At 47.9% G+C, this 13,451-nt stretch overlaps 1 protein-coding gene across 3 annotated transcripts in view; it reads left to right on the forward strand.

The window, feature by feature from the left end:
• The first annotated feature begins 813 nt into the window (after window positions 1-813).
• Window positions 814-13,451, forward strand: part of VARS1 (valyl-tRNA synthetase 1) — a 29,900-nt gene continuing 17,262 nt past the window's right edge. The window contains exons 1-14 of one of the 3 annotated variants that reach the window (XM_083160046.1): window positions 814-938; window positions 1,767-2,106; window positions 4,186-4,329; window positions 6,791-6,905; window positions 8,432-8,586; window positions 8,687-8,771; window positions 9,072-9,172; window positions 10,543-10,670; window positions 10,913-11,077; window positions 11,179-11,260; window positions 11,980-12,099; window positions 12,783-12,891; window positions 13,008-13,096; window positions 13,212-13,302. In XM_083160046.1, coding sequence (XP_083016172.1) covers window positions 1,792-2,106; window positions 4,186-4,329; window positions 6,791-6,905; window positions 8,432-8,586; window positions 8,687-8,771; window positions 9,072-9,172; window positions 10,543-10,670; window positions 10,913-11,077; window positions 11,179-11,260; window positions 11,980-12,099; window positions 12,783-12,891; window positions 13,008-13,096; window positions 13,212-13,302 — 1,699 coding nt within the window. In that variant the 5' untranslated portion in view covers window positions 814-938; window positions 1,767-1,791. Of the gene's footprint in view, window positions 951-1,766; window positions 2,107-4,185; window positions 4,330-6,790; window positions 6,906-8,431; window positions 8,587-8,686; window positions 8,772-9,071; window positions 9,173-10,542; window positions 10,671-10,912; window positions 11,078-11,178; window positions 11,261-11,979; window positions 12,100-12,782; window positions 12,892-13,007; window positions 13,097-13,211; window positions 13,303-13,451 lie in introns of all 3 variants that reach the window. The other 2 variants (XM_083160047.1, XM_083160048.1) reach the window with 2 other exon arrangements.

Here is a 13,451-nt window from a genome sequence, read left to right on the forward strand (position 1 = left end):
AACTGCTGGTTATCAGCAGCTGAGACCCATCTGCTCACATAATAGATACTGTGGAATGTAGTTATATATTTCTGTTTCTATTATTCTATTGCATCAGGCTGCAGTTACAAGGCTGTGCCGTCAGATGTCGCTCATGTCCCCTTGACAGGGGTGCCCTCCTTCTCCTGAGCAGACAGCGTCAATTAATTAGGTTCTACAAGTTCAGAAATCGGGTCCCTTTAGGTTAGGTAGCAGCTAGTTCCCCTTCGCCGTAAGGACCTGGGGAGGAGAGGGGGCGGGAGAGGGGGCGGGAGAGGGGGTGGGAGAGGAGGAGCAAGGTCAGAACAAGACAACTTTTTTTTGAGCCGACATGTGCCGACAGGCGGTATTTCATGCCCTACCATCCACTAGGGCGTGGAGGAGGTTATTAAAGCTGTGGCGAGCGAAGCGAGCCACCGTGCCCGAAGCATTGCGAGCGAAGCGAGCTATGCGAGGGTCCATTTGGGTCCCTTCTTCTGAACTTGCTCCTCCTCTCCCTGCCTCATCTCCTCCCCAGGTCCTTACGGTGAAGGGGAACTAGTCTCAACCCTTTAGGTTACTGAGGGAGGAATAATATAAGGAGTACAGAATTATAAACTAATGTAAAATACAATTCCACAGGGATGATGTAAACCAGCCTTTCCATGACATAAGGATAGTTTAAGACTTCAATATACAATATTACAATTTGTTATTTGAATTAGATGTTACATCATTGAAAAACAATACCCCCAAACCGTAACTCCGGACGAGCTATGTGGAGGGGCTTCTTTTACACAGGGCAGCTAAGTGTGGGCAAGTCGAGGGTCCTTCCGCTTATCCTGGCTGCGTGCAGTGAGGGCGGAAGTAAGAGAGGGGAAGCAGGGACTACACGTGGGGAAATGTGAATGACGTCAGCGCAGGCAAGCTGCTGACGACAAGTGAGTGAGAAAGTGAGAGACTGGAGAGGGGTCTTGGGGCAAGTGGGGAAATATCGGGGAGGGGGCCATAGAAGGTGCTGGTAGATGTCCGGGAAAGGGTGGGGGGGTGGGTGTAATATGGTTAACAGACTGGGGCTTATGTATTACACACCATATGCAGCTCTTTAATACCGAACTAGGCAAGCATTAGTATTGGTTAGCTTAACTTCTTGTGGAACTACAAGTCCCAGAAAGTATACCAGGAGCAAGAAACAGCAGCAGTGTGTCCACATACCAGACACATTTGTGTAAATTGGGCATTTTGCATGTCAGAGGTGCCAGTGCTAATGCCCATCTGTCACCAGGGCTTAGCACAGGGTAGTTGCTAGATCCAAGTTGGAGAAAGGACCTTTCACTACTAGGCGGAGCAAGACCGATGGGCTTATACTGTCACTATCCACGCCACCACCTTTAGTAACCAGATAATGAGCGGAGCGAGCGAGGCACCATGCCCGAAGCTGCCATTTAGCCTCCAATGTTCAGATCTTGCTCCTCCCCCATGTGACATCAGAGGTCCTTTCTCCGCGTAGGCGCTAGATCTAGTTGCAAAATATTCAAATCGTGGATTGCTGCATACTGATGTATGGCCAGCTATATGCATGAGGACCTACCTACAGTATGTGCTGTCCTGCCTTTGTGGAAAGGCCACACCCACATTAGTGATGAAATAGTGTAATATAGTCTGTAACTGAGATGACCTCACACAGGCTGTCAGCTGACGGGGGTTTATATAGTGCCGGAAGCTACCATTGGGTAAGTGCTATAACCAGTATATTGTGCTTTCCTCAGCAGGTACCTGCTTCCACCTACCGCCATGTCGACTCTCTACCTGCCCCTATCTTCTACCTCAGACCCACGTTGCATCTGGGTGCGGGTTTCCGGACAGTTCTCTCCTCACCCCCGCCCTGAGGTGCATGAGGTCGCCACTGGGCCCCGTGGGCTCCCACTGCCATGCCTGCTGTCTCCCTCTACTGGCTCCGTATGGGGAGCTTGGGCTGTCTCTTACATGCTGGCCCCAGAGAGTCTCTCAGGAGATGGGGACCCCAGAGGATTCTCTCTCATTAAGCAGTGGGTGAACTACGCAGAATCTGAAGTGCTGCCGGCTGCCTTCGGGATAGACCATAAACAGGTAAGGCATTCTGGTCTCACAGTCTGACTTTATAGTATAAGGCAGGGATGGGGAACCTTTGGCCCTCCAGTTGTTGCTGAACTACACATCTCAGAATGCTTTGCTACAGTTTTAGCACAGCCAAATAGCAAAACTGTAGCAGTGCATGCTGGGATGTGTAGTTCAGCAACAGCTGGAGGGCCAAAGGTTCCCCATCCCTGGTATAAGGAGACTTTTCCTGTAGTGGCGGTGTATCTGATTGCAGCGGGTAAATGTGTTTGCCGGTTTGCCGATAGATGGCGTGGCGTGTTTCCCAGTTGCGCATGTGTATTGAACGGTTTCGTCTCAGTTTCTTCTTTCCTTGAACGTTGTTTTGCTCTGTCGGATGCATGATGGATTCCTCCGGAGCATCGCAAAGAGCTCGTTATCCAATTACTCTATGGGGGGTATTCAATGCTGTGGGCGAGCGGTGACAGTGAGCAGAGCTTCCTGCTCGCTGTCACCACTCACTATGTGAGTATTCAGCGCAGCCCCCCGCATACGCCAATTCCCCCTCGCTACATTTTTTGAGCGAGGGGGAATTGGCGTATGCGGCTCCAGAACCAGCGAGACTCGCGGCTAAATACAGCGAGTTTTCTGCATTAGCCGCGGGTCTCGCTGTTTTGGGGAATTCTCGCCGTCCTGCGGGGGTTTAACAGCGAGGATCGCTGGTTTTCTGCAATCCTCGCTGTTTAACCCCCTCGCCGGCCGCATTGGATACCTGCTTATGTATTCTTGTGTGAAGTCTGTGTAAGGTGTTTTGTATATGTTATTTCGGTACTTATGTAGTATCTGGGCTGCCGATTTTGTGATTGTATGCCTTACCTTAAGGCATACAATCAGATGCAATGCGATTTTGCATAGGATTCAATGTTAAGAAGGTCCTGTTCATTTCCCCACTATCCAAGTGGGCATAAAGTTGATTTTATATAGTGTGGCGAGCCACCAAGCCCGAAGCGTGGCGAGCGGACGCATATTTCTTAAAAAGTATTCTGTCCCCCCTCGCGGGGCTCGCCACTGAAAGTTTTCATTTCAACACCACGCTTCGGGCTCGGTGGCTCGCTACGCTCGCCACAGGTTTATATCCAACTCCATGCCCACTTGGATAGTGGGGAAAGAAAAAGGACCCCTTTTTCCCAATGAATTCTATGTTAAAATGGACTCAGACCATTTTAACATTGAATCCTATGGAAAAATCTTGACCATCGCATACGATTTGGTCGCATGCGATGCGATCCGATCCGATTTCTAAATCGGACGCCCAGATACTACATAAGTACCGTTATTTCTATGTATAAATTCTGTTTTTATTTTGTCACTGGCCAGTGAAAATGAATATATATAAATTAATTTGCATAATTAATTGCTCAACAAATTTGCCTAGCGGTTTTTCATGTTTTCTTTCTTTTATGTTACTAAGAGGGTCAATCAATCCTTTTTTAACTGCTGCAGGACCACTGCTGCCATTAGAGCAAGCGCCGTGCTATAGACGAAGGCGGTGTACGGAGAGCAGCGTCTCGCGCATTGCACCATATTCCGGTGGTGTCAGCGTTATGAGGCGGTATACAAAACAGCAAGGACATACCAGTCTCCAAATGTGCACCTGCCCCGGTGCCCCCTGGAGGAACTGGATACCAGATAAATCAAACAGGCAGTGGCACTCGTAGGTCTTCTTGTAAAAAAGCTGTATTAAAACAGAGTAGTGGAAACCGACGTTTCGGAGCAACAACGCCCCGTTTTCCAGGTGTGAAAGTGACAAGGTAAATACAAGGTATTTAATGGTGAGTAGCATGTATTTACCTTGTCATATATATATATGCCAAAGCCAGCGGGAACCAATCAGTGGCTAGGTTTTTATTCTAGTGCACGTTAGGCAATTAAAAGCTTCAGTCTGATTTGTTATGAGTCACAGCGCATGCTCGTTGTTTGATTCTGCCTTTTGCTGTTCCCTGTAAAATACGTTAAGCTGTCTTGAAGGCATGTACATTAGACTGTATGCAGTCTCTCATTAATGTGTGTTTCTGTTGGTTATATGGAGCTCTCTCTTTTTTTCCCTCTCAGACAAAAGAGCGCTCCCATGTGGAGCTGCAGAATATCCTGGAGTTGCTGGACAGCCACCTGAAAGTGCGCACATACTTGGTAGGAGAGCGACTGAGCATCGCGGACATCGCAGTCTCCTGTTGTCTCATTCAGCCGTTCAGCAAGGTAACCTCTCCCGTTCATTGTCCATTGCAGGCCTTGCCACTTTGTGCCTCAACACTGGTACCTGGTGCATTTATAAGTGGCGCTTGCAAAGTGCAGATGTACCCCCGTATCATGGTTCCATCAGCTGGACAGTCCATCGTCAATAAATATGTAATATGGCTGATGTGGGTTATAGGACAGTTATGAACCACTCTGTATGTTAAGCTTGTGTGTCTGTGCTTCTTGCAGCCACGTACAGCCATTCCCCTTATCTAAAGACCTTTTCCCTTTGTATCCCACAAAGCCTGTATACATTGTTATCGCCTGCTAGTCCACTGTCAGTCCCTCCATTGGTTACCTGTCCTCTGCCGTATTCAGTATAATACTTTTACTTATACAAACAAGGCCATAGACCAAACTACACCAATGTGCATCTCCTCATTTATCTCAAAATGGGATACGGTTGTTATGTTGCTACTATTAAGATCGACAGGCCATAAGTCGATACATGAAAAAAGGTTGACATGCCTAAGGTCGACAGGTTTTAAAAGTTGACAAAAGCTGTGACCGGACACCTGCCCTTATGCTCTGGCTACGCCCTTCGGGTCGACAGATAGCGGTTTCTGGTCTCACGGGACCTGACCAATAGGGGATTCCCTGTTACCATCAGGAGCTGCCTGTTACTGACTCTGCACACTACGCAGTGGGTGGGGATATCTCTGCCACCACCAGACTCCTACTACGTGGCGCCTGGGACCACGGATACCTCCTCTGGCCCAAACGCTGGCACCTGAGTACTACCTGCTGGAGTGTGTGCATCGACCCGCTGCTGACACACCCCAGACTGGTGTTGGTTGGTTCCCCACTGGCCACAGACCAGACCTTTGCTTCGGTAGCTGGCAGAGCGGAATTTTGGAGGACGCTGGGCAGTATACTCAGAACAGCTGGAGAACGGAATTATTGCAGTAATTCAGTTGGTCGCAAGATGGAGACGGTCGTCTTGTGGCAGAAAGGTGTTTATTTGCCAAGAGATCTTAAAAGATCTCTTCTCCTATCATAGGAGGCACAGCATACAGATAATGTTACAGCGTTCAGATCAGGTAGATGTACAACTTTACACAGGGCAGAGCCCTCTTTTTATGCTACTCCAATACACATTACCACAGGGGGTAAGCCCACCCTGTGGTCTTCAACCAATCAGCTTAAGTGCTGATCCAGAGCCCACCTGAAGGGGGGGGGGGGCAGGTACCACCCAGGTGCCGGTCTGTCTGGCTAGGGGGAAGGTTTCCCTACAAAACATACTTCCATGTGCCTGCCAGGGGACCAGCTGAACACCTCTAGCCCAGATGTGAGCTCCAGAGATGGGCAGCCCAGATCCCCTGCCCGCTGATGTGTGCCGGGCTCTCCGACCACACAAGCATTATGTCGACGTTGGGAAGGTAGACGTTGGTTTTTCTCAATTTTTTGGAGCCGACATCCACTAGGGCGTGCTGGAAGAATATGCTGGTGTGCCGAGCGCAGCGAGACGAGGGACGCTGTGCACTTTTTCAATGTCCGTATCAACTGTGTCAACATTTGGGGCAAATAAAAGTGAAAAACTCACCTTAAACGTTTGACTGTTGACCTTTCCAATGTCTATCATGTGCTTGTGTCAACCTTTTTACCCTGTTGGGTACTTGTGTAGTTTCACGGCGCCAGAGTCCCCTTGCGGGACTCGCTTCGCTCGCCCACGCTGCGGGCTCGGTGGCTCGCTACGCTTGCCACGCTATCTAAAATCAACTCCATGCCAACATGATTAGTGGGGGTATGAACTATCCATGTTGGCATGGAGTTAAGTTAGTTTATTTTAGATAGTTTGCCGAGCTTACAAACCGGAAGTAGCACGGCGCCAGCTACACAAGTACCCCCTGTTGACCTTAGCCATTATTACCTTTTTCATGTGTCGACCAGCAGTGGTCGACAATGTATGTCTACCTTAATATGGTCGACCCATACCCCTCTAAATATCTTCCGACCTGTCCTAGATAATAACAGTCATAGAGGTATGAGGGCTCTGCTCGCAAGCTTAAGCCGACCATACATCTACAGATCGATTGTCAGATTGGGCCGGTTGGAACAAACACCTGGTAGTATCTGAATGGCAGCTTTTGGCAGTTTTCCAGCATTTCAAAGCAAATGGTCAACTGTAATTTGCTCTTATTCATTACCAGGATTTTGTTCCAACCAGCCCAATCTGACAATCGATCTGTAGATGTATGGTCGGCTTAAGCTTGCAAGCAGGGCCCTCATACCTCTATGACTGTTATTACCTAGTTTTGTGTTATCACTGAACTGTAATGTGCAGGGGAATATGATGCATTATATAATAAACTGTTATTTATAGTAATATTACATAAGTAGACAATACACATTTGTCCCCTGCACATTTTATGCCAGATTTCTATTCGTAAACCGTCTTTTCTTCTATTGTTTCCTCCCTTAGGTCATCTCCACTACCACCAGGCAGTCTCTTCCTAATGTCACCCGCTGGTTCCAGACTTGTGTAAACCAGCCGCAGTTTAAAGAGATTGTGGGAACCGTGACGCTGCAGGGTACAGGTAATGTCACCCTGAGATCCGGAAATGATTCTGTTAACACATAGTGGAACAGCCTCACATAGTTGCTGTAGATTAGGCCTGGCCATCCTGCAGTTCTTCAGCTGATTCTACACATCCCAGCATGCCCTGCATTCCCTATTAATAATACTGTGGCAGGGTGTGCTGGGATATGTAGTTTCCCAACAGATGGAGAGCCACAGGTTTGCCAGGTGTGCTATAGATGTTGTTGCACAGGAGCCATTAAATGGGGCCATTGCCGCCTCTCTGTGATCGGGTTTCAAGGGCAAACTCACTGGTTCAAAGTGTGCTGCAAAGTTTACTCAGGGACAATCTAATACAGGGGTCAGGGAACTTTTTTACCTTTTACCCCCAAAAATATTTAGATACGCCGATGTTACCCCCTTGATTTGAGAGGAAGCAAATCATACACAGGGGAGGAGAGGAAAAATTAATATGGCTGACCCCAGAGGTGGTGCCTGTCACCGTCCAGCGACTCCACATGCCCTTTCCCCCACAGCAGAGTGTTGGAGGCAGGGGCAAGATGGCCTCCAGCAGATGACCGTCAGCTTTTGGTCCCTGAAAAGTCTTCCCTTTCACCGCCTCCACTTTAGAAGAAAAGATTACTTCCCTCTGTACTGCCGTCTGGAGGTGGGTGAGTTGACTCCTTCGGTCAACAATGCTGTTGAAACGCGGGCAGCTTCGCTTGCTGAAGACCTGCAAACAGAGAGGCCGATAGACGATCTTATCTCTTTAGCAGAGTACATCCAGGAGTCAATAGTTTCTCTGGATGAAGCTTCCAGGGATATTGTTCTCTGGCTTTCAGGTCATCGGGGCTAGTGATTTCTGCTCGCAGGCCTCTGTGGCTATGACAGTGGCAAGCAGATTCTGAATCCAAAAAGGCGGTAGAAGCACTGTGTGTCAGAGCTAGGATTGGATGCACTCGTGTGTGACTCAGGAAGTACCACGGAGGCAGATAAAGTTGGTTTAATAAACTTAATCTGCATAAAGAATTTTAAATAAGGAAGGAGTCCCAAATAACATCTCTGAGAATGAAATGAAAGTCCTGAGGCGGATGCAATACTGCCTGCGTGAGTCCCACGAATAATTTAACAGCAGGGAGGCGGTGTAAGGGAAGACTATTCAGGGACCAAAACCCTAAATAAACCAGATACTACCCTATTTAATGCCTGGTTCAGAGGAAGAGAGGAAAGGTTCATACACACTGGGTGGCCCTGCCCAGCGTGTATGGACAGCAATGATTGTGATCATCGCTGGAAAGCCGCTCAGTGCATACACACTGAGCGGCTTTTCCCCTGCCCAATGTAGTCACCAGGGGGAGGACGGCTTTGCAAAGCGCAAACCAGCGAATGAACGGCTTTCCCGGCGATGATGCGCTCACTGCCTATCACCAGGCAATACACACTGGGTGGCTTTGAGCTGAAAGCCGCTCAAAACAGCAAGTGTATATGCTCAATGTCGCCCAATTACATCAGTACAGATATGATCTAACCTGTCTTCCAACCCAGATGCCAAGGTTGATCTCAAGACCCCAGCCGCAGGAAATGATCTGCCCAGCGGCCCTCCCAAAACAGCTGCCCAGCTGAAGAAAGAATCCAAGAAGAAAGAAAAGCTGGAGCGGTTTCATCAGAAACAGGACAAAATAAAGGGGCAGCCAACAGAGGCAAGATAATCCCACTTCTAACACCAGCTTTTGTTCCATCCTATGTTCTTTTGTTTGTTCTTACACCTTTTCTCTATCTTTTATGTGTGATCAATAACAGAAAAAAACAAAGGTTGAAAAGAAGGAGAAGAAAGAGCTAGGGGTGTTTGTGTACGATATCCCAACCCCGCCAGGGGAAAAGAAAGGTGAGACTAACGCAGCTTGCAATGGAAAGCTTATGCACATTTAAAGAGCCATTTATGTTTTCAAGAGATGGAAAAATGATAATCCTAAAAGTCTCATGTAAAATAGAAGAAATAGGTAAGTAAATTAGAGTCCACCTCAGTGGCTTGTGGTACCGTGTCTTGGGCTGTGGAATGTCTAAAAACGTATATTCTGAAACAATATACATTGTGCTGCACATTTCCAAAATACATAATTGCAGCTTCTCTGGTTTCCACCAATCTCATCGTGTCCTTTCACTCTTTTCTGGTCTGTAACATTAGATGTCTCTGGTGCCATGCCGGAATCTTACAGCCCACAGTATGTGGAAGCCGCCTGGTACCCATGGTGGGAAAAGGAGGGATTCTTCAAACCAGAATACGGGGTGAGTTCCCAGCAGACGTTACACAACTTCTGTGAGAGTTGTGTAAGAGCACACACTTATCCTATAGTAATATTCTAGAAGACCTTCACACGCTTCATGATTTTTTTTTATTTTTCCTACATATTCCCTGGTCTGGGTAACCTATTTATGGATGCCAATGGTGTAAGGACTAGACCAGGGGTTTCCAAACCAGTCCTCAAGATATACTACCGGTCCACGGTTACCAGATGTGCTGGTTCACAGCTGTAGCCATTAGTAATATCCTTTTCAGACATACGACCCGGCATTTAAAGTGCCGGGTCATTTTTCCGGGAGCAGCCTTGCACACTGAACAGCAAATTAAGGCTTTAAAATTTCAACCCGATAATTTTCTGTGTGAAAGGGTCAACCTGGGTCATAAATACCGAGTCCTTAACCCTGGTAAATTCCAGGGACGGAGACCCGGGATTTAGGAACCGGGTTGACCCTTTCACACAGAAAAAGGACCCTTTTTCAATGGAAAATTACTGGGTAGAACTGCTTCACCTGGTAATTTTGGTTTTCTGTGTGAAAGGGGTACAACTGTCACATTTTCAACATGCGGCATCCATGTGTTCATTCTAGCACCTGCTATTTTTGAAAACCCCTGCAGTTCCTGTTCCCTGCCTGGGGTGTCGCTGTCTGCTGTGTTGTTTCTAGCACAGTATGGTCTGCATATCAGCGCTGATATACAGAACACACTGTACTCGACGCACTACAGCAGACAGCGACACCCCATGCAGGGAAGAGGAACTGCATGGGTTTTCAAAGATAGCGGGTGCTAGAATGAACACTACTAGAGATCCACAGGTTGCCTGATATACATGAACTGTTGGTTGATCTTGAGGACAGGTTTGGCCACCCCTGCTCTATAGATCATTGGTGGCTTTCTACTAATTATTTTGTCTTCGTCTGGGTAGTGATGTCCGAGTGCTGTATGTATATAATCACGGTGACGCAGTTCCATCCATATTATATGCAGCCAAGCGAAAAATGAGTGGGCTTAGAAGTCTAAAGGTGGCCATACACACGCAGATTTATCTGCAGATCTGTGTGGTTGGAACAAAAACCTGGTTATGGATGAGAGAAAATGACAGTTGACCATTTGCTTGGAAATGCTTGAAAACTGACAAACTGTCACTCATCCATAACCATGTTTTTGTTCCAACCAGCCAGATCTGAAGATAAATCTTACTAGTGTATGGGCACCTTAACACTTAGCGTGCTGCTTAGTGTACACCATTCATGTACCAGGAATGATCTATGGTTAGATACATCAATGCTGTATGTTGCTGGTATTACAATGATCCCAGATGAATAGTGGGTGCATCAGCTCCTTCCTTCTGTTGCAGAGAACCAGTATCTCCGAGCCCAGTGAGAAGGGTATGTTCATGATGTGTATCCCTCCCCCAAATGTGACTGGTTCCCTCCATCTAGGACATGCTCTCACCAACGCCATCCAGGATGGTCTGACCCGCTGGTGAGTAAATGAGGTGGCAATAGGGACCTTGCAAGAGTATACATGGGAATTGATTATATAAATGGTGGTAGTAGAAGAGATGAGTTCATGATTATTGCTTTGGAAGATGTTGGAGGTGGTTATGAAAGGAGAAGGTTGAGTTCCACCAAGTGAAGGAACCTGCATCGGTTTTCTGTAATATAATAATGTGGTGTATCGGTGTGTTGAGTTGGGATGTAAGCCCCGGTTCATGCTGCTTCCAGGCACCGCATGCGTGGCGAGCTGACTCTGTGGAATCCTGGCTGCGACCACGCGGGCATTGCTACCCAGGTGGTGGTGGAGAAGAAGCTTTGGAGAGAGCACGGGAAGACCCGTCATGATCTGGGAAGAGAAGGTTTCATAGAGGAGGTGTGGAAGTGGAAGAGCGAGTAAGTCGCACCTGTTTGGAGGCACCATTGGGTCAGTCATTCATGGATATATATATTTATGTTTGGGTTTTCACATCTTTCCTATGTTCTCTCCCTTTCAGAAAAGGTGACCGGATCTATCACCAGCTGAGGATTCTAGGTAGCTCACTGGATTGGGACCGAGCCTGTTTCACTATGGAACCGGTAAGAAACTGCCCCGTTTCTGTAGCTGCTTCTCCCCGTTTCTGTAGCTGCTTCTCCCCGTTTCTGTAGCTGCTTCTCCCCGTTTCTGTAGCTGCTTCTCCCCGTTTCTGTAGCTGCTTCTCCCTGTTTTTGTAGCTGCTTCTCCCCGTTTTTGTAGCTGCTTCTCCCCGTTTCTGTAGCCGCTTCTCCCCGTTTCTGTAGCGGCTTCTCCCCGTTTCTGTAGCGGCTTCTCCCCGTTTCTGTAGCGGCTTCTCCCCGTTTCTGTAGCGGCTTCTCCCCGTTTCTGTAGCGGCTTCTCCCCGTTTCTGTAGCGGCTTCTCCCCGTTTCTGTAGCGGCTTCTCCCCGTTTCTGTAGCGGCTTCTCCCCGTTTCTGTAGCCGCTTCTCTCTGTTCCTGTAGCCGCTTCTCCCCGTTTCTGTAGCCGCTTCTCCCCGTTTCTGTAGCCGCTTCTCCCCGTTTCTGTAGCCGCTTCTCCCCGTTTCTGTAGCCGCTTCTCTCTGTTCCTGTAGCCGCTTCTCCCCGTTTCTGTAGCCGCTTCTCCCCGTTTCTGTAGCCGCTTCTCTCTGTTCCTGTAGCCGCTTCTCCCCGTTTCTGTAGCCGCTTCTCCCCGTTTCTGTAGCCGCTTCTTCCCGTTTCTGTAGCCGCTTCTTCCCGTTTCTGTAGCTGCTTCTCCCTGTTCCACACTATTGCTCTCGCTTATGTCCTCATTCTGTCCACAGAAACTGTCAGAAGCTGTGCAGGAAGCCTTCATTCGCCTACATGAAGCCGGGGTGATCTACCGCAGCAAGCGCCTCGTCAATTGGTCCTGCACTCTAAACTCAGCCATATCCGATATAGAGGTGAGGAATAGAGGGAAACCCTGTTTTTGATGAAGGCAGTAGTGATGTCCCGGAAATGTTTAATCTGATTTCTAATTTGGGGGCCGTAGCTAACCAGTTTTCCCTTGTGAAATCCTTGGAGACCTTTATATGCAGATCTTTATTATGTGACATTGTATCGGCCTCAAATCCGTGTCCACAACATGGATGTTGGCTAGGGCAGGAGTGACGGAGACTTTCTGTTCTTGGAGGCCCAGATGAGTTCCAGACCTTTGACCTTTTATAGACCTTGACTAAAACCACAGCCGTTACCTACTACAATTGGAGACATTAATATCTATGGTTGCCTAACATCTTTAAAAATCGTTTGAAGTTATTTTTTAGTATTCGCCTTTATTATGGCCATTTCTAGCCCTGGAAATCTTCATTTATATTGGAACGTTTGATAGTCTGGGAAACTGTGACATTCCAATGGGCTTAAGGGGATGACAACCCCACATATGATAATATGGACATACATATTGAACTTTATGTTCCATTCATGTTCTCCTGTAAGAATGCTGATGGGCTGCCTTGAAGTAATAGCTGTTTCTCCATATGGGTTAGTATTATCTTCTGGTGCGTGAGCGAGGGCGCGCTGGTTAGTGCAGGAAATGTTCTCTTGCACAAGAACTGTGTGACATTCCCAAAACGCTGTGTTATAGGTGGACAAGAAGGAGCTGACCGGTCGCACTGTGCTGCCTGTGCCTGGATACAAAGAGGGCGTGGAATTTGGGGTGCTGGTCTCCTTTGCTTATAAAGTACAAGACACAGGCGAGTCTGATATAATCGTTTGATTTCTGCTTCCTGTCCCCTTTCCTCGTCTCCTTAAGTTTTTTAATCTTGTGAATGTTCTCCACCTGCTCATTCCATGTCTTCTCTGGATCTAGGTGAGGAGGTTGTGGTGGCCACCACTCGTATAGAGACCATGCTGGGAGATACGGCAGTGGCTGTACATCCTCAGGACCAACGCTATCAGGTGAGAGGATTACCGGGATGTCCTTGCAGCATTTCCATAGATTCATGTCCGTTGTTCAGGTCAAGTTGTCTGTTGTGAGCTACCACCTCTAATGCGTTTTCTCTGATTCTTCCAGCACTTAAAAGGGAAGCGCGTGGTTCACCCCTTCTCCTCCCGGCTTCTGCCGATTGTCTTCGATGAGTTTGTGGATATGAGTTTCGGGACAGGTCAGTGGTCCCAATAGACTAGAAATCTTAAGAGACCTTTACCAACAGCTAAATGTGTGTACCCGTGATACTCCTGTGTGTGCGCATACGTCTCCCAGCCCATGGTACCGTGCATGCCCGCTTTCTGGCTGTCAGAACGACTTCCTGAG

This window comes from Crinia signifera, chromosome 9 (assembly GCF_055691185.1).
Source record: "Crinia signifera chromosome 9, ASM5569118v1, whole genome shotgun sequence".
NCBI classification, from domain to species: domain Eukaryota; kingdom Metazoa; phylum Chordata; class Amphibia; order Anura; family Myobatrachidae; genus Crinia; species Crinia signifera.